Raw genomic sequence first — 21,457 nt, forward strand, 5'->3', positions numbered from 1 at the left:
AGAGGACTTAGCAGCCATTACAGAATGGCAGGGGCTGGGGTAGGATGGGAGGGGGTGAAGAGAAAGGAAAAGGTGGAAGGCTGAAGGTTGCTTTCGGTGGCATATGGCAAACTGGTACGGTGGGTTGCTTCGTCCCTTATGGTGTTACACTTCTGTGTGTTGATGGTCCAACACTCACCTAGACAAGTGGAAAGTATTCCACCACAGGGATACAATGCTCTCCACTTGTCCATATGGTTGACTGGTGGAAGGCAGGAGGATATCAAAGGACTAAATTTAATTTCAAAAATTTTACTATCTATAAAAATTTTACACTTGGCACATGGCCAAGTGGTTAAGGCGTTCGTCTAGTGATTTGAAGGTCACTAGTTTGAGCCTTGGCTGAGGCAGTGTGTGTGTCCTTGAGCAAGGCACTTAACCACACATTGCTCTACGACGACACCGGTGCCAAGCTGTATGGGTCCTAATGCTCTTCCCATTGTCAACATCGGTGGCGTGGAGAGGGGAGATGCAGCATGGGCAACTACCGGTCTTCCACACAACCTTGCCCAGGCCTGCGCCCTGGAAACCTTCCAAGGCGCAAATCCATGGTCTCATGAGACTAACGGATGCCTGTATAATATAAATTATCTATACAAACTTTAAAAATATTCCCAGCAAAAGACATTCCACTTACTTTATATCAATCTTCCTGAAGCAAGTACTACAAAGTTTTCTTGCCCCTCAATGTCCAACGGAGGGAGACCCTTAAGACAGTGACCTTTCCATTTACAGCCTCTGTGGCTGCACCAAGCAATCGTGTGCTCTTTAGCACGTGGACCGGGGCAATTCAATGTGCCAGGGCATTCAGCCACAGATGGCCCCTTGAGCTGAGAGCTTGGGATACCAGGCCTCCAGCTGCGGTGCTTATGTGGCTGGTGCAGTGGAGTTTTGCGGTCAGTGAAGATCCACAGGGGTTTTGATAATGGTTGTACGCCGCTGTGCACTGCTGTACATATTACAGTATTATAGCACAATTTGCTGTGTCCAAATTTCTTGGGTTCCCTACAACTCTATATTTTTTAAAAAATTCAATTTAAGAAACTGAAAATGCTGTAAACACCCCAGCATGTCAGCTTACAGATGTAGAAGTGTCAGGCAACGTAATCAGTTTCTCTTTTGTCCGACCTGTTGAATATTTTCAACATCTTTTAAAATTCCTGTAAAAATACTTATTTATCTGCCAATCCTTTTGAAGCACCCCGGTGTTAGGCAAATTACATCCGATGTAACCACAAAGCGCAGCGTCTGCGGAGGTCTGGGGGAGAGCAGTCATCCCAACCATTGCGATGTCCGGACTTGCGGCCCCGAACCCAGCGAAGCCCCGCCCCTGACACTGACACACCGCTCTTGCAGCCCATTGGCCAAAGGCCTGCACGTGCATTCGGCGGCGATTGTTCCCTTTGCGATTCCATTGGGCAGAGGAAAAGAGGGCGGGCACTGCGACAGTGATTGGTCACAGCATCCTTACCCGGAAGCGTGCGGCCTATTTTGTTTTGATGTAGCGCGACTTGTGGAGAAGACGCACCCGGATCCAAGTCCGGGAGGGGGATCCGGCGGGAGCAGGATGGCTTTCCAGGAGTGTTGGGAGGAATGGGAACTTCTGGACAAGGATTACCAGATGTTGCAGGTGAGGACGATCCGTCTCCTTCCAGGGCCGTAGATCTCGACTTGAGATTCAAGAGTCACTGACATAGACCCCGCCCTCTGCCTGTCTCCTATTGGTGAATTTCTTGAGTCCCTTCCTTCCGATTGGCCACGATGCCATCTGTCTAGCTCTCTGCTCCTGATGTCCAAAGGCCAGAGTTTATAAAGTCCAGTTTTAGAACTGCAACGTGTCTCATCTCCGGGGAGAACAGCTTCTCAAATACTTCCTCTCCACAATATATCTTATCTGTCCAATTCAGTTATAGAAAGGACGTTAATTCAGCATAACTAGCAATAACCAACATTACTGTTAAATTGCATCCTTTGAATGAGAGCTGTTTGCAACCATCTTAATATACTTTTAAATCTTTATATTTTCCTTTCTTTGTGCAGTGATTTATTTCTGGCTGAGCTATAGACGGGCTGGGAGTGTGACTGAAGTGATTGACTATGTCAGTGCTTAATATATACCTTTGATATTTAGCACGTATGATTTACAGTATGTTAATAACAAAATTGTCAGAAAAGTTGAGTAAAAACCTGTAAAGGAGAAAAGATGGATAGTTTATTTTATTAAGTATCAACATAAATTTATTTGTTATCTTAATTGCCCAAAGTGCCATTTATATACAGTGTATTCTGGTTAATTGCGACACATAGGGTACATTTTGTCCCAGATTAAGTGGCTGTCCCAATTAGCCAAAGATTCATAGAAATAGTTAAAAAATATAAAACAGACAAACTGTCGTTTAATTGAGTAACAATTTATGTATTCAAATGAAATACAGAACAATTTAGAACACTACTAATACCTCTACAGTACTATAAAGCTGTGTATTATTTCCTAATAGTTATTGACAGAGGAATTCATCTGCCATGTTCTTTTAATTGACTCTACATGAACAAAATCAACGCAGATACCTAGTGCAGATAATGGACTGCCTTCATACAATGTTTTAGACACTTACACCCTCCAAATCTGCGTTTTCATTGTAACATTGTCACATTGTCGCATTGTCAATGCATTTAAATTCTTTGTAATTCATATCTTGTTGAAGTAGTGGGATCATTTAATTTTTACTCCCAACCGTTTCTAGCATCGCCAAGCCTGAATGCTTGGAACCGCAGTGAGCAAAACAGTTCTGATTTGTCTTACTGTTTATTTCTTGCCAACTATCAGTGACAAAAATCACTGCTTTTTGAATACAAACACACACACAACTGACGCTATTTTAAAACTGATCACTGAGAGTATGGTATAGTGACTAATGATCACGCAACTGATGTTAGTTAGAAACCGTTCGGCAACAGTCTCCTGCCCCAATTAAACAAAGGGAACCCTGACTATTTTCTGGATTTCGTTTTTCTTCTTTAAGAGTGCATCACATAGGCAGCTACCCCAATTAACTGGTGGCCCAATTAACCGGGATCCACAGTATATGAATACTGTACATTTCAAGTGCTTTGATTACGTAGATCAAGCAGATTAAAATTTGTTTTAATTAAACAATCCAGGTCTTCTGGTGGTATTAATTGTCAGGGGCAAAAAGAGCTTGCTTTTCTACTTTTACTGCCGTGACAGTTTATTCAAATCAATGGCCATTATGTGGGAATGTGGGTTAAGTGAACTCGGCCTTTTCTCCTTGGAGCGACGGAGGATGCGAGGTGACCTGAGAGGTGATGAGAGGCATTGATCGCGTGGATAGTCAGAGGCTTTTTCCCAGGGCTGAAATGGCTAGCACGAGAGGGCACAGTTTTAAGGTGCTTGGCAGTAGGTACAGAGGAGATGCAGGGGTAAGTTTTTTACGCAGAGAGTGGTGAGTGCGTGGAATGGGCTGCCAGCGATGGTGGTGGAGGTGGATACGATAGGGTCTTTAAGAGACTCCTGGACGGGTGCATGGAGCTCAGAAAAATAGAGGGCTATTCCAAACTCCTTGCTCATTGTTCGTGGTGATTTTAACAGAGCAAACCTTGGCCACGAATTGCCAAAATTTAGACAACATATTAAGTGTCCCACCAGGGACACTAATGTACTAGACCACTGGTACACGACAATAAGGGATGCATATCGCTCTGTTACACGGGCAGCCTTGGGACTCTCCGACTACTGCCTGGTTCTTCTCCCGACATACAGGCAGAAACTAAGAGTGGTTAAGCCTGGTGTCAGGACGGTCAGGAGATGGACCAACAAGTCAAAGCTGGAGCTTCAGGCCTGTTTCGATTGCACGGATTGGAGTGTCTTTGAGGCTACAGCTACAGATCTTCATGATCTGTCTGACATCGTGACCTCATACATCAGTTTTTGTGAAGACGTGTGCATTCCAACAAAAACCTTCTGCACATTCAACAACAAGCCCTGGTTCACGTCACAACTCGGGCAGCTTCGTCGGGAGGAGGCGTACAGAAGAGGGGACAGGATTCTGTGCAAACGAGCCAGGAACACACTGACAAGGGAGAATCATGCAGCGAAGAAGTGCTACGTTGGAAAACTGCAAAACAGGTTTTCAGACAACGACTCAGTGTCAGTGTGGAAGGGACTCCGAGAGATCACCAACTACAAGAAACCATTCCCCCAGGCTGTGGAGAACCATCAACTGGCTGACAATCTGAACAAGTTTTATTGTAGATTCGACACCTTCATTCCCTCCAGCCAAAACACAGACCTACCGCAACACCCATCATCCATCACCCCGACATCTCAGTATCCGCTTTCTCACCCCACATTACAAAAACTGCTCCCCCATACCCGCCTTCACTTCAACCCTCTTGTACCTGCACTCAGGATCTGTGAGAGGGAGGTGAGTCAGCTGATCCGGAGGCAGAAGACCAGGAAAGTGCCAGGCCCAGACGGCGTGTCGCCCTCCTGCCTGAGGACCTGCGCTGATAAGCTGGCCCCCATCTACACACGGATCTTCAATAGATCACTGGAGCTGTGTGAAGTCCCTCACTGCTTCAAGTGCTCCGTTATCATTGCAGTCCCTAAGAAGCCCACTATCAACGGACTAAATGACTACACACATCAAAGTTGCTGGTGATCGCAGCAGGCCATGGAGCATCTCTAGGAAGAGGTGCAGTCGACGTTTCAAGCCGAGACCCTTCGTCAGGACTAACTGAAGGAAAACTAAATGACTACAGGCCTGTTGCCTTGACATCTGTGGTTATGAAGTCCTTTGAGAAACTAGTGCTGGCTCACCTGAAGGATATCACAGGCCCCCTGCTGGACCCCCTGCAGTTTGCTTATCGGGCAAATAGGTCAGTGGATGATGCAGTCAACATGGGACTGCATTATATACTACAGCACCTGGACAACCCAGGAACTTCTGCGAGGGTCCTGTTTGTTGACTTCAGCTTGGCGTTCAACACCATAGTCCCAGAAATCCTCCACTCCAAACTCACCCAGCTCACTGTCTCCCCCGCCATCTGTCAGTGGATCACAAGCTTCCTGACTGACAGGGTGCAGCAAGTGAAGCTGGGGAGCATCATTTCTAGCACCCGGACAATCAGTACCGGTGCCTCCCAGGAATGTGTGCTCTCCCACTGCTCTTCTCCCTTTACACTAATGACTGCACCTCACAGGGTCCGTCTGTTAAACTCCTGAAGTTTGCAGATAACACAACAGTCATTGGCCTTATCCGAGACGGTGATGAGTCTGCATACAGATGGGTGGTGGAACGGCTGGCCCTCTGGTGTGGTCAGAACAATCTGGAGCTAAATACGCTCAAGACTGTGGAGATGACAGTGGACTTCAGGAGGAGCCCCCCAATACTCCCCCCACTCACTATACTCAACACTATTGTGTCTGCTGTGGAGACCTTCATGTTTCTGGGTGTCACTCCCAGGACCTGAAGTGGACACCCAACGCAGACACTCTTATCAAAAAGGCTCAGCAGAGGTTGTATTTCCTACGTCAACTCAGGAAGTACTACCTGCCTCAGGAGCTGCTGATTCAATTCTATTCAGGAGTAATCCAGTCTGTTCCCTGTTCGTCCATCACTGTCTGGTTTGGATCAGCTGCCAAACAAGACAAGAATAGACTCCAAAGAACCGTCAGGGCTGCGGAAAGGATTATTGGTGTGAAGCTGCCCTCGATCCAGGACTTATATGAATCTAAAGTCAGGAAGCGAGCAAGCAACATCATTGTAGATCCATCACACCCTGGACATCACCTGTTCCAACTCCTCCTTTCTGGTAGGCGCTTTAGATCACTGTATGCCAGGACAAATAGGTACAAGAACAGTTTCTTTCCATATGCCATCAGTCTTATGAACACTTGAATTTTAGTCTATTATAAACCAAGTCCACCTGTACATACACAGGTATACCTCATTGTATATAGTTCACGATTATTTGCACTATTGTTTTGTTTGCTTTTTAATTCTGTACAGCGAGAGCTTAGGGAAATCGGCATCAAATTCCCTGTATATGTCCACATACTTGGCGATAATAAAGGATTCTGATTCTGATTCTATGGGTAACCCTAGGTAATTTCTAAGGTAAGGAAATGTTCAGCACAGCTTTATGGGCCGAAGGGCCTGTATTGTGCTGTAGGTTTTCTATGTTCTATGAATTCATAATTGGTCATGTAGCGGTTAGCGTAACATTATTACAACTTGAAGGCATTGGAGGTTGGAACTTAATCCTGGTCCTTCTGTAAGGAGTTTGCACATCCTACACGTGGAATCCGTGGGTTTTCACCCCCAGTCCAAACACGTACCGGTTAGTAGGTTAATTGTTGTTGTAAATTGTCCCGTGATTAGATTAGAGTTACACAGGTGGGTTGCTCGGTGGCATGGCTCAAAGGGTCAGACGAGCCTGTTCCACACTGTCTCTCTAAGTTAAATAAACAAACAAACAAACATATTCCATTTGCCACATAGTCAACATGGCTTTGTGCCTAGTAGGTCATGTCCAACCAAAAGGTTTTTCAGTAAGTTTACCGGGAAAGTCAGTGGAGGAAAGGCCGTGGACGTGGTCTATAACAAAGGCCCTTGACAAAGTTCTGCATGGGAAGCTGGTTCAGGAGGTTTAGTTGCTTGGCATTCGGGATGAAGCTATATACGCTAACTTAGTGGGAGAAGCCAGAGAGTGGTAGTAGATGGTTGCGTCTCACGCGGTCTGTGGCAAGGGATGTGCTGCAGGGATCAGTGCTGGGCTGGCTGTTGTTAGTCATCTGTATCAACAACCTGGATGATAATATGGTACATTGGACCAGCAAGTTTGCAGATGACCCCAAGATTGAGAGCATAGTGGAAAGCACGGAAGGATATCAAAGTTTGCAGCGGATCCAGATCGGCTGGAAAAGTGGGTTGAGAAATGGCAGATAGGTGTGAGGTGTTGCATTTTCTGAGGACAAACAAGGCTAGGATCTATACAGTGAATAGTAGACACTGAAGAATGCGTTAGAACAAAGGGATCTGGGAATATAGATTTATAATTTCTTGAAAGCGGTGTCATGGGTAGATAGGGTCATTAAGAGAACTTTTGATGTATTGGCCTTCATAAATCACAGTATTGAATACAGGAGTCTGGATGTTATGTTGAAGTTGTATACCACATTGGTGAGGCCAAATTTTGTGTGTTGTATGTGTTCTGGTCACCTACTTGCAGGAAGGATATCAATTATATTTAATTGAATTGGATTGACTTTATTCACATACGTGAGGAGTAAAAATCTCTACGTTACGTCTCCGTGTGAATGTGCAATGTGCAAATTATAGTAATTTGTAATAAATAATATGTACAGTAAGATGTACAACAGGATAGTCAATATTGCTTAGAAATGCAATTGTGTCAGTGTGAATTAATCGGTCTGATGGCCTGGTGGAAGAAGCTGTCCTGGAGCCTGTTGGTCCTGGCTTTTATGCTGCGGTACCGTTTCCCGGATGGTAGCAGCCAGAAGAGATTGTGGTTGGGGGGACTCGGGTCCCAATGATCCTTTGGACCCTTTTTACGCATCTGCTGCTGTAAATGACCCGAGTTATGGGGAAGGGTTGAATAGATTAGGACTTTGTTCCCTGGAGCGTAGGAGAATGAGGGGAGATTTGAAAGAGGTATACAAATTCATGAGGGGTATAAACAGTATGAATGGAAGCAGGTTTTTTTTCATTGAGGTTGGGTGAGATTAACACTAGAGGTCATAGTTGAAGGGAGAAAGCTAAAATATTTAAGGGGAACCTGAGAGGGAACTTCTTCACTCAGAGGGTGGTGGGAAGGTAGAATGAGTTGCCAATGGATACAGCATTTAAAAGCAGTTGGCATAGGTACGTGAATGGGAAGAGTGTGGAAGGCTATGGTCTGTGTGCAGGATGATGGGACTAGGCCAATGAATAGTTCAGCATGGACTAGATGGGCTGAAGGGCCTGTTTCTGTGCTGTAGTGTTCCATGACTCTAAATCTGTTATTCTGGTTGCCCCACATGTCTTCCTCATTCCTTCCTGCATTGTGTATTTTCCTGAGAGACATTAAATGATTTTGCCTCTATTTGACTGTCTGGGAATGAGGTGAGTTACAACCACACTTCGATAATAAAATACTGGATTATGGCTTCTACACTCTTCCTTTCCAGTCCTGATAAAGGGTCTCGGCCTGAAACAATGACTGTTTATTCCCCTCCATAGATGCTGCCCGACCTACTGAGTTCTTCCAGCATTTTGTGAAAGGCAACTTTGTTGATAGTAGTCTCCAGGATGAACCTGCTTGCATTCATATTGCAGTTGGCAATATATTTTGAAGGATATACTCAAGGCATCTTGGGCATCAGTAAAGACTGATACGTTACTTATTGAGAACTTCATTGAAGGTGCTGACTTTCATTGAAGAGGAATTTTGGTCATGGCACAAGAAGAGCTTTGGTGGAACAAATCACAAGGCTAGAAGGTGTACCTCTTTTAGAGTAAGTCCCTTTTAGTACTGCACTAAAGTATCAGACTTAATCGTATGCTCATGTCCTGGAAGGTGTCTTGAAGCCATAGACCCCTATGACTGTGATTCTTCTCATTCAGGTCACAAGGGGCTTTCATGTGAAATGCAAAGTATCAGACTTGTGTAATTACAACCATCCTTCTGCAGCAGGACCTCGGAGCAAACCACGGGAGCTTTATGATGCTTCCTTACTCTGTCCAAGGGTACTTAAAGCTTCAGGTCTGAAGTGGGAAATGTTTGCTGCTGTCTACTTGATTTATTTTCTAACGACACAAATATTTTGTAGACAAAGTAGGAAACAGAGAAGGTAGATAGCAGGAAAACGGTCGACAAGAGGTTGAGCTCGCGACAGAGTAGCTGCTAACGTTTTGTATCTGTAAACACTGAGGTGACAGCGGAGCATTGGTGGCTGAAGTGGGAAGCCAGGTATCAGCTAAATATAAAATATAGCTTGATCCTTAGAAGACAACAAACATGAGTTTATTCCAGATTATATTGAATATAAGGATGGACCTTATACAGGTTAAACTCCCAGGTTGTGAAAAATTTTATTTCTTCTATTTTCCTTCCTCTTTATTTCAACACCACAATGAAAAGAAAGCATGCTTTAGATAAAATTATTCTCCCTGATGGAAAATATGATTTTATGATTTTTGTTTAATATTTTTCTTGCCTGTATTCTACGAGTGAAGTATATTGCGTGTGTACCAAGTTAAAGCTGAGGGATCCCAAATCTTTTTCCAACCAATGTAAGCTTGCTTTTATATCTCACCCAAGTTGGAGCAGATTACCTAAAGGCTATGCACAGGAGCCTGCATAAGATGATGTTAGTCCAGCTTAGTACAAAGTGATGCCATTGATATTTTCAAGCGAGAGGAGGGATTGGTAGGAAACATGAGAACATTAGGACATCAGGATACTTGAAGATGAGGTGAAAGAAACTGTGTATGAGATGAGCGTAGGGAAATGGAAATTTATAAATCGAAAAGAAAACTTGCCTTTTCCATTTTGCTGTACCAGTTGTTAATCTGTGGGCTGCAGTTAAGTTGTCAAGCAAAATCAGTGGTGTGAAGAGTTTGCAGCCGGTAAGTTTACAAGGATATTTTCATTTTCCCTGCTTCTGCACCTCAGGAAACACACAAGCTCTACAAGCAGCAGTTAGAAGAGGTCATCAAACTTCAGAATTCATGCCTCAGTTCCATTGAACGCCAGAAGAAGAAATACAAGGTGCTCTCCAATAATCTTGGACGGTAAATAATGTTTTCAGTAGATGGGTCTGCTTAGCTAAATTCTCAAGTGTCCCTGCTCCCCTTTTTGTTTCAAATAATGTTGCTGTCCTCTTCCAGGAGAAAGAAAGGAAACAAAGTTAAGTGGAAACTCTTATATATTGCATTTCACTTTTTAGGTATTCTATTATTCATAATTAAATACTGGTGAATCGTAAACATAGAGTGGAGAAAAGAGATGACAATGTTTGTCAAGGGATAAGTGCTGTCCACAGTACCTTATAATCTTGTACATACTCTCAATCTACCCTCTCAACTCCTCAGCCAACAGACAGCACCTCAGTCGGAAGAGCTGCACTGGATCATGATCTTGGATCTTCTGACTGAGAGGTGACGGGGCAGCTGACTGAGCTAAGAGTTTCTAGTGGCTCTCTAATGCTGCAGTGGGATTATGAAGAGTGTGTCAAGCCTTAGTGGCTCTCACACACTGCAGTGGGATTGGGCAGAGTGTGTTAATCCTCAGTAATTCTCTCACACTGCAGTGGGATTGTGAAGAGCGGTGGTCCCCAACCACCGGGCCGCAAAGCATTCGCTACCGGGCTGCGAGGATTTGGGGATATGAAACGATATGAGTCAGCTGCACCTTTCCTCATTCCCTGTCACGCACTGTTGAACTTGAACACCCCCCCCCCCGCCAGTCGGCCGGTCCGCAAGAATACTGTCAATATTAAACCAGTCCGTGGTGCAAAAAAGGTTGGGGACCCCTAGTGAAGAGTGTGTTAATCCTCAGTGTCTCTCTCACATTGCAGTGGGATTGTGAAGAGTATGTTAATCCTTAGTGTCTCTCTCACACTGCAGTGGGATCGGTCAATCTGATGTAAGATCTCTTCTCACAGATGTGAACCGTTGGAGAATGAAGAGCATACAAGAGACATTGAATTCATCAAGGAGTTGATGAAGGAAAGGCAAAACATCTTCTTTGAAATGGAAGCTTTTCTCCCAAAGAAAAATGGGTAAGCAGTGATTATGGAGAACCTGTCTGTGTGATCCTTTGGGCATCGTAGATGAGTTTGTATCTCCAGAAACACACAAGCTTTACAAGCAGCACTTCACCTCCCCCCCTTCACCTCCCCCCCTTCACCTCCCCCCCTTCACCTCCCCCCCTTCACCTCCCCCCTTCACCTCCCCCCTTCACCTCCCCCCCTTCACCTCCCCCCCTTCACCTCCCCCCTTCACCTCCCCCCCTTCACCTCCCCCCCTTCACCTCCCCCCTTTCACCTCCTCCCCTTCACCTCCCCCCTTCACCTCCCCCTTCACCTCCCCCCTTCACCTCCCCCCTTCACCTCCCCCCTTTCACCTCCCCCCTTTCACCTCCCCCCTTCATCTCCCCTTTCACCTCCCCCCTTTCACCTCCCCCCTTTCACCTCCCCCCTTTCACCTCCCCCCTTCACCTCCCCCCTTCACCTCCCCCTTTCACCTCCCCCCTTTCACCTCCCCCCCTTCACCTCCCCCCCTTCACCTCCCCCCTTTCATCTCCCCCCTTTCATCTCCCCCCCTTTCATCTCCCCCCCTTTCATCTCCCCCCCTTTCATCTCCCCCCCTTTCATCTCCCCCCCTTTCATCTCCCCCCCTTTCACCTCCCCCTTTCACCTCCCCCCTTCACCTCCCCCTTTCACCTCCCCCCTTTCACCTCCCCCCCCACCTGTCACCTTCTAGCTTGTACCCCTTCCACCTTCCTGAATTCTGACTTCTTCCCCTTTCCTGTCCAGTCCTGAAGAAGGGTTTCTGTCCAAAGTGTCAATTGTTTATTCCTTTCTATAGATGCTGCCTGACTTGCTGAGTTTCTCCAGCATTTTGTATGTGTTTGCTTGAAACCAGAGCAGTTGATCTGTTGGAATACCGTATTGGGACGTATTATCAGCAAACAACAACTTTTTAAATTGAAATTTCCACCACTTGTATTGTAGAAGGAAAACGCTGCAGTTAAACCATGCAATAGAGAAGGAAGTACAAATGCATGTGTGTTACAGCTTTACACGCACGTGTCTTCCTTACCCTGGGTTATTGGGAAAGTTTCCTCTTATTACAGATCGTAATGAATTTCCTGACCTTAGATACAAGGGTGATTGGTCAGGAAGGGATCCCATTACTGTCACGTACCCTGTGACGGGTTGAAAAACCGACAGAAATGGAGAACACCTTGGAGTCTGGTACTGCTATTAAATAATGGTACTTATTAGTAACTACGCAATACAGTAGTATAAAATCAGATGTATCAAACAGGTTAGCAATGATTATATATAAGTGTGGAAATATAAAATCCAAGCTTCTTCAAGCCTAGGGGTAAATGGATACAGTTTTACGGTGATGAGTAAAGTTCAGTTCAGTTTGTGGTATTCAGTTGAGTAGTGATGGAGAGAGAGAGGTGTTTAGTTCTTCAGGTGAGCTGATGCTGTCGATCTTCCCGTTGTCCTCCGAAACTTCCAAGTTAGCCAAACTTGACCAACTTAAGAGCACCGTCTTCGAGTGATAGTCTACCAACCCAGGCGAGGGTTAGACACACTAGTAGACTCCACAAGGTCACTCTTTCACGCACTAATAATCACAGATCGATCCCTCACAATCGATTCTCAGTCCCACACTCGTGGGCACCTGAACAGGATAGTGGTAACTTCACCACACCCTTGTGCATCGGCGTGTCCTGTGAAACAAGCAACTACGCTGGTTGAAATACTGTTGTGCTGAACACCAGCTGTCCATCAAGTAGCTCCTCCCTTCTCTCTCTGTAGGAACTCAAAAGCTGGCAGTGTCCTTGCAAAAGTGTAAACACGCTGCAGAGAAACCGTAACACCATCTCAAAGCAGTCTTCGCCTCTCTGTCTCTTAATAACAAGGTGCCTGTGTTGCACATCTCTCTCTCTTTTAATAATAAGGTGCCTGTGTTACACAACTAACTCTCTCTCTCTCTCTCTCTCTCTCTCTCTCTCTCTCTCTCTCACTCTCACTCTCACTCTCACTCTCACTCTCACTCTCACTCTCACTCTCACTCTCTCTCCCTCTCTCTTTTAAAAGCACAGTTCACAGGGATAATTCAGGATCCCGTCACATAACAAATACCACGGCTGGGAATTTGGGTACACTAGGGTTCTGGCCCAGTTATCCTTCTATGCAATGCACTCATTTGTAAGAGAGGAAGATCTGCCATTAGGTCCTGTGCTGTCATTGTCAAAGTGTTGTGGATTGCCTGGAGTCTCTGCAGTTTTGTTTTGAGGGCTGGCACCTGTACCATCAGCATTTCGGCTACGCAGTGCGCCATTGATTGACAGCTGTCTCACTGCTCTGACGACTTCGTGTTTTTCAGCCCTGTACTGATCGTCTCCTCCTCTTGCAGGTTGTACTTAACTCTGGTGCTCGGGAATGTGAATGTGACTCTGCTTAGCAAGCAGGCAAAGTGAGTAACTCCAAGGCTTAGACCTGCATTTCTCTGTCTCCTCTGAACTCGCGCGTGACCATCTGCTCGTTTTCCACACGCCAGGTTTGCCTACAAGGATGAGTATGAGAAGTTCAAGCTGTGTCTCACCATCATCCTTCTCCTCATCTCCTTCAGCTGCAGGTTCCTGCTGAACTCCAGGTGAGGCGTTGCTTGGCGCGTAGCGTTGCTCCAACTAGTGGGGAGGAGGTCACCAACCGCGCACTTGCACTCCAGTCCCTCTCTCTTCCAGCCAAACTCACGACCTCCGACCGGTGAAGGATGATGTTTGGTTGCTCAGGTGTTTCCTTAGAATCTGGGATGTTGAGCAATTGGAAGACAACATTAAAGCAGATCATTTGCCAGAAAGTTTTTTTGGGCAGTAAAGATTGAAATTGTGTATTGCCATGGAGGAGGGGTGAAAGGAAGCTAAATGCCCTTGGGCTACAGTGGGTGCAGGAAAGGTTCTTGTCCCTCTTTACTGCACGCTGAGCTAGAGGAGCTGCAGTTACTGGGCATGGCTCCCCCACTTGGCCATTTGCTCCTTGAGCACAGCTTTCATGTAAGTGGCACAATGGTCTTACAGCTGTGCCAGACCCTGTCCTTGCCCAGCATGGGCACTTGTTCTCTCAATCCTACCCCAGGTAGAAATGCTGGTGATTTCAGCCTTCCTAACACGCTGGTGCTGAGGCCGGTCTTGGGACGGGAAAGGGTCCACGGTGTAACTCGTAGAGCTGCTGCCTCTTGCTACACAGTTCAACTCTGACCCGTGGTGCTGTCTGCGTGGAGCCTACCAGTTTCCCCACCCCGGTGACCAGGTGGATCTCCACCGGGTGCTCCAGATTCCCCCTGCATCCCAAAGTTATCTCAACAATTAACCGACCTCTGTTTGGTACTCTTGGGTATAGATAAGTGGTAAGGAGTGAGAGGGTGGACATGAGACAGGATAAGCTGTAAGGCTGCAGGGAAATAAGGAGCAAATGGATTGGGAGTGATGTAAACAACAGGAATTCTGCAGATGCTGGAAATTCAAGCAACATACATCAAAGTTGCTGGTGAACGCAGCAGGCCAAGCAGCATCTATAGGAAGAGGTGCAGTCGACGTTTCAGGCCGAGACCCTTCGTCAGGACTAACTGAAGGAAGAGTGAGTAAGGGATTTGAAAGTTGGAGGGGGAGGGGGAGATCCAAAATGATAGGAGAAGACAGGAGGGGGAGGGATAGAGCCGAGAGCTGGACAGGTGATAGGCAAAAGGGGATATGAGAGGATCATGGGACAGGAGGTCCGGGAAGAAAGACAAGGGGGGGGTGACCCAGAGGATGGGCAAGAGGTATATTCAGAGGGACAGAGGGAGAAAAAGGAGAGTGAGAGAAAGAATGTGTGCATAAAAATGAGTAACAGATGGGGTACGAGGGGGAGGTGGGGCCTTAGCGGAAGTTAGAGAAGTCGATGTTCATGCCATCAGGTTGGAGGCTACCCAGACAGAATATAAGGTGTTGTTCCTCCAACCTGAGTGTGGCTTCATCTCCACAGTAGAGGCGGCCGTGGACAGACATGTCAGAATGGGAATGGGATGTGGAATTAAAATGTGTGGCCACTGGGAGATCCTGCTTTCTCTGGCGGACAGAGCGTAGATGTTCAGCAAAGCGGTCTCCCAGTCTGCGTCGGGTCTCACCAATATATAAAAGGCCACATCGGGAGCACCGGACGCAGTATATCACCCCAGTCGACTCACAGGTGAAGCCAAATGGCTGGTGTCTTAGTAAGGAATGCCTGCTGTAATAACATCAGAGCTGCACCGCTTTGGTCAGCCCTGTGATCCAGCCAAGGACGTCCTGGCTTGGCAGCTCCCTGCTGAATGTCTGGTATCCAGCAGGCCGCGCGGCCTTGCTGAGAGGTCGTTTGTGTTCTGATACTCCACCGTCCGCGGATGGTCGTTCAGATTTTACACGCCCTTTAATTCTGAGTCTGCGTTCAACCCGATGACTCTGCTGATCAAGGCGTTGTCCACGTGATTTAACTTATTACCCCTTTGGATTTGTTCTTGTGCAGGGTGGCAGATTCAGTGTTCAACTTCCTGTTGGTGTGGTACTACTGCACACTGACAATCAGGGAGAGTATCCTCATTAACAATGGATCCAGGTAAGGGCATCGCCACCCGTCTGAGAACTGCGCAAGGCACTTTTGTACCTTACTTCTGCTCCAATGCCTCGCTCGTACCCTGGGCCATCACTGTCAGGTCATTAAACTTCCCTCTGTAATGGCCCTAAGCTTTGGAAGCAAATCCACAAGCCTTTAATCTTCCTTCCAGTTCCTATAGTGATGCAGTGAAGATTTTCACTGGCTTGGACTACCTGAAGGGCAATGGCATTTGGCGTCATTGCACCATGAAACTGACAACAACTTTGCACATGTCGCGTTTAACATGGGAATCCCAAAGGGTCATAGGGTCATAGAAAAGTACAACACAGAATCAGGCCCTTTGGTTTGTCTAGTCCCTGCCAAATATTTAAACTGCCTACTCCCATCGACCTACACTGGGACCACAGCCCTCTATACCCCTGCCATCCATGTACCTATCCAAACTTCTCTTAAATGTTGAAATCAACTCCACATCCATCACTTGAACTGGCAGCTCGTTCCACACTCTCACCACCCTCTGAGTGAAGAAGTTTCCCCTCCTGTTCCTTTTAAACGTTTCACCTTTCAGTCTGGTTGTAGTCCCACCCAACCTCAGTGAAAAAAGCCTCCTTGTATTTACCCTATCTATACCCCTCAATTTTGTATGCCTCTATCAAATCTCCTCTCAATCCTCTACCTTCCAAGGAATAAAGTCCTAACCTATTCAAACATTCCTCATAACTCTGGTCCTCCAGCCCCAGCAGCATCCTTTTGAATTTTCTCTGCACTCTTTCAACATTATTTACATCTTTCCTGTAGGTAGGTGACCAAAATTGCACAGGATACTCCAAATTAGACCTCTCTAATCTCTTATACAACTCCAGCATTACGTCCCATTTCATGTACTCAATACTTTGATTTAAGAAGGCTAATATGCCAAAAGCTCTCTTTACGAAAGGTTCATGTTAGCCATTTCAACCCTGGGAAAAAGTCTCTGACTATCCACACGATCAATGCCTCTTATCATCTTATACACCTCTATCAGGTCACCTCTCATCCTCTGCCGCTCCAGGGAGAAAAGGCCGAGTTCACTCAACCTATTCTGATAAGCCATGCCCCCCAATCCAGGCAGCATCCTTGTTTATCTCCTCTGCACCCTTTCTATAGCTTCCACATCCTTCCTGTAGTGAGGCAACCAGAACTGAGCACAGTACTACAAGTGGGGTCTGACCAGGGTTCTATATAGGTGTAATATTACCTCTCGGCTCTTAAACTCAATCCCCCGGTCGACGGTGCTATAGCCTTCATATGCCTTCTTAACCATAGAGTCAACCTGTGCAGGAGCTTTGAGTGTCCTATGGACACGGGCCCCAAAATCCCTCTGATCCTCCACACTGCCAAGAGTCTTACTATTAATACTATATTCTGCCATCATATTTGACCTACCAAAATGAACCACCTCACACTTATCTGGGTTGAGCTCCATTTGCCACTTAACAGCCTAGTTTTGCATCCTTTCGATGTCCCGCTGTAACCTCTGGCAGCCCTCCACACTATCCACAGAACCCCCCAACCTTTGTGTCGTCAGCAAATTTACTAACCCATCCCTCCACTTCCTCATCCAGGTCATTTATAAAAATCACAAAGAGAAGGGGTCCCAGAACACCACTGGTCACCAACCTCCATGCAGAATATGACCCATCTACAACCACACTTTGCCTTCTGTGAGCAAGTCAATTCTGGATCCACAAAGCAAGCTCCCGTTGGATCCCATGCCTCCTTACTTTCTCAATATGCCGTGCATGGGGTACCTTATCAAATGCCTTGCTGAAATCCGTATACACTGCATCTACTGCTCAACCTTTATCATTGTGTTTAGTCACATCCTCAGAAAACGTAATCAGGCTCGTAAGGCATGAACTGCCTTTGACAAAGCCATACTGACTATTCCTAATCATATTATGCCTCTCCAAATGTTCATAAATCCTGCCTCTCCGGATCTTTTCCATCAACTTACCAACCACTGAAGTAAGACTCGCTGGTTTATAATTTCCTAGGTTATCTCTACTCCCTTTTTTGAATAACATCTGCAACCCTCCAATCCTCTGGAACCTCTCCAGTCCTCAATGATGATGCAAAGATAATTGCCGGAGGCTCAGCCTCTGCCTCCTTCCCTCGCCTCCCACAGTAGCCTGGGGTATATCTCATCCTGTCCCAGAGATTTACCCAACTTGATGCTTTCCAAAAGCTCCAGCACATCCTCTTTCTAAATATCCATATACTCAAGCTTTTCAATTTGTTGTAAGTCATCTCTACAATCGCCAAGATCCTTTTCCGTAGTGAATACTCAAGCGAAGTATTCAGTAAGTATCTCTGCTATCTCCTCCGGTTCCATACACATTTTACCACTGTCACACTTGATTGGTCCTATTCTCTCACGTCTTATTTTCTTGCTCTTCACATACTTATATAATGCCTTGGGGTTTTCCTTAATCCTGCTCACCAAGGCCTTCTCATGGCTCCTTCTGGCTCTCCTAATTTCATTCTTAAACTCCTTTCTGCTAGCCTTATAATCTTCGAGATCTCTATCGATACCTAGTTTTTTGAACCGTTCGTAAGCTTTTCTTTTCTTCTTGATGACTAGATTTTCAACAGCCTTTGTACACTATGGTTTCTGTACCCTACCATCCTTTCCATCACATTGAAACGTACCTATGCAGAACGCCACGGAAATATTCCCTGAACACTTGCCGCATTTCTGCCATACATTTCCCTGAGAACATCTGTTCCCAATTTATGCATCCAAGTTCCTGCCTGATAGCTTCATATTTCCCCTTATTCCAATTAAATGCTTTCCTGATTTGTCTGTTCCTATCCCTCTCTAATGCTATGGTAAAAGAAATAGTATTGTGGTCACTATCTCCAAAATGCACCCCCACTGAGAGACCTGACACCTGACCTGGTTCATTTCCCAATACCAAATCAAGTACAGCCTCTCCTCTTGTAGGCTTATCTACATATTGTGTCAGGAAACCTTCCTGAACACACCTAACAAACTCCACCCCATCTAAACCCCTTGCTCTAAGGAGATGCCAATTATTACTGGGGAAATTAAAATCTCCCACCATGACGATCCTGTTATTATTACACCTTTCCAGAATCTGTCTGCTTCTCGATGTCCCTGTTACTGTTGGGTGGTCTATAAAAAAATACCCAGTAGAGTTATTGACCTCTTCCTGTTTCTAACTTCCACCCAGAGAGACTCCGTAGACAATCCCTCCATGACTTCCTCCTTTTCTGCAGCCGTGACACTATCTCTGATCAGCAGTGCCACACCCCCACCTCTTTTGCCTCCTTCCCTGTCCTTTCTGAAACATCTAAAGCCCCTGAGCCATCCAAGCCTCTGTAATGGCCACAACATCATAGCTCCAAGTACTGATCCACGCTCTAAGCTCATCCGCTTTGTTTATGATGCCTCTTGCATTAAAATAGACTCATCTCAAACCATCGGTCTGAGCGCATCCCTTCTCTATACCTGCCTATCCTCCCTCTTGCACTGTCTCTAAGCTTTCTCTATTTATGAACCAACTGCCCCTTCCTCCCTTTCTTCTGTTTGGTTTCCACCCCCCAGCAATTCTAGTTTAAACTTTCCCAATAGCCTTAGCAAACCTCCCTGTCAGGATATTGGTCCCCCTCGGATTCAAGTGCAACCTGTCCTTTTTGTACAGGTCACGCCTGCCCCAAAAGAGGTCCCGATGACCCAGAAATCTGAATCCCTGCCCCCTGCTCCAAACCCTCAGCCACACATTTATCCTCCACCTCACTCTATTCCTAAATTCACTGTCGCGTGGCACAGGCAGTAATCCTGAGATTACTACCTTTGAGGTCCTGCTTCTAAACTTTCTTCCTAACTCCCTGTAGTCTGCTTTCAGGACCTCCTCCCTTTTCCTACTGTGTCGTTGGTACCAATATTCACCTTGCCACTTCAAGATATCGAGGACAGCCAGAATAGCTGGGAGCAGGGCTTTGGGTTTCAGATGGAAGTCCTCTTAGTTGTTTGGGCTCGTTGCTGAGGTCCTGGGTACTTTACGCCAGTGCTGTGCCTCTCCAAGTCTCACCAGGGATGCTTGGCTGTTGAGTGATTGTGGGCACTGAATCTCGGCTAGTTGAGCCTGGCCCATTGGATTTTGAAATACAGTAATCTTTTTTTGAAAATATGTTGGCTTCTGAAATAGATATTTTTTTGCAAAGTTTTTAATCATCCAGATAGTTAAAAATGGTGTTTTCCTTCATGGTTTGCTGTCTGTGATTGGCTGATAGATAGATAGAAGCTGTGTTCTGAAGGTTGAGAGTAGGACAGAATCTCCAGGTCATTGTGTCCCAACACCAGACCCCCTTCCCACTTAAGATCTGCTGAGCATTCCAATTATCTTCGAACTTCACTGTTGTGCTGTGTGGTCTTGCGTTCACATTTTTGATTTTTAAATATGCGGAAAAGTAACTGTCGATGTGTCTGTACTTGCACAGACCATTGCCCAGTTTAACCCCTATTGCTGTCTGTTGGAGATCTCAGGAGCACAATTGTCAACCCACTGGGCCGACAGCCAGGACTAACATTTGAGGGATGTGAAGTGATCCTCTGTGCACGTGGGCCCTTGTCTGCCTCTTGGCACCGACAGACCAGTCTACCTGACCTGTTTGCATCCTTTGATAGTCTGGCCCACAGCCACACTTCCAGCACCTTCCAACTGTGACAGAAGGTGCTGTCCCCCTCTGCAAATACATGTCTCCTCTGTAGAGAGAGCCAAGTGCGGCAGATTCCTGATTCCCTCACCTGGTCTCTTCATATCACTTCCCTGGACAAGAAGGCGCAGCAGCACCTCCAATTCCTAAGAAGATCGAGGCAAGCAAGGCCTCTTCTCCCCCCCCCCACCCATCTGAACAGTATTTTACAGGAGCACCATCGAGAGCATCCTGACAAATGCATCTCCATCCGGTATGGGAGCAGCTGAACATCGGACCGGAAGCCCCTACAGAGGACTGTGAGGACAGCTGGGAAGATCCGAGGGCGCTCATCAAGGACATTTTTCAGCACCAGGGCCCTTAGTATTATAAAGGATCCCACCCATCCATCCAGCAATCTCTTTGACTTTCTACCATCAGGCAGTACACCACGATGCATGAAAACAAACAGGGTCAGGATGAGAAACAGTTTCTTCCCTCAGGCCGTTAGTCTTCTGAGCTCCCTGCTGCATTCAAAGGGTCACTGGTTAACCTGTTCCATACCTTGCAATATTTAATTTAGGCACTTTAGTTTGTTAATTATCTGTGATTCATCTATAGATTTTATCTTTGCCTTCATAAGTTATCGTGTGTTATGTGTGCTACTGTGCTTTACACTCTGGTTCGAAGAAACATCTCATTTCTATATACATTATATGGTTATTTATGTTTTTTTACATATTTAAATGACAATAGGCTTGACTTGAAGGTCACCACTAATGGCTCCTCTTCCCCTTCCCCTAGCCTCTGGTGCTTTCCCGTTGTCCCTCTCCTATTTGCTGCCCTTGTGCTGCAACTCAGTAACGTTGTTTGAAAGTCCAGTGATACCCACATTCCTGCTCCACCTCCGCTCTGACACCTCCAGACTGTCAGAGTGCCCTCCTGACAATCAGTGTGAGTGAGTGGAAACCCCCTTCAGCTGGGTACTGGCATGAACAAGTTGTCCACCCTCCCTAACGTCAGCTCCATTCGTTAGCTGCTGCCACCTCCGTTTCCTTCTCCGTGGTTAAATCAAACTGTTGGTGTTTGATCTGAGAGCAGCCTGGGACCAACCATCCATCTATTGCGTGGTTAATCCTCCCCATGGTCTCATTTCTCATTTGCTGCTGGAATTCCTGCCCTGTTCAGACAGGCTTGTTAGCTGTCCTGTCCAGATCTGCTGTCTCATTCTCCCCTGTCCTTAGCTCTGACTGTCCTTCAACTCATTCCTGTTTGTTCATTGGACCTGTGTTCACAGGTCTTGTTTTCAGCTCC

At 46.2% G+C, this 21,457-nt stretch overlaps 1 protein-coding gene across 2 annotated transcripts in view; it reads left to right on the top strand.

Annotated features, from left to right (window-relative positions):
* Positions 1–1,486: 1,486 nt before the first annotated feature.
* The window catches only part of tmem120aa (transmembrane protein 120Aa), a 43,174-nt gene continuing 23,203 nt past the window's right edge, over positions 1,487–21,457 (top strand). Inside the window, exons 1-6 of one of the 2 annotated variants that reach the window (XM_063031427.1) lie at positions 1,487–1,669; positions 9,739–9,857; positions 10,730–10,846; positions 13,224–13,283; positions 13,368–13,463; positions 15,353–15,442. In XM_063031427.1, coding sequence (XP_062887497.1) covers positions 1,607–1,669; positions 9,739–9,857; positions 10,730–10,846; positions 13,224–13,283; positions 13,368–13,463; positions 15,353–15,442 — 545 coding nt within the window. In that variant the 5' untranslated portion in view covers positions 1,487–1,606. The remainder of the gene's footprint in view (positions 1,670–9,738; positions 9,858–10,729; positions 10,847–13,223; positions 13,284–13,367; positions 13,464–15,352; positions 15,443–21,457) is intronic. The other variant, XM_063031426.1, reaches the window with a different exon arrangement.

The sequence above is a fragment of the Mobula hypostoma genome, chromosome 23, assembly GCF_963921235.1.
Source record: "Mobula hypostoma chromosome 23, sMobHyp1.1, whole genome shotgun sequence".
Classification (NCBI taxonomy): domain Eukaryota; kingdom Metazoa; phylum Chordata; class Chondrichthyes; order Myliobatiformes; family Myliobatidae; genus Mobula; species Mobula hypostoma.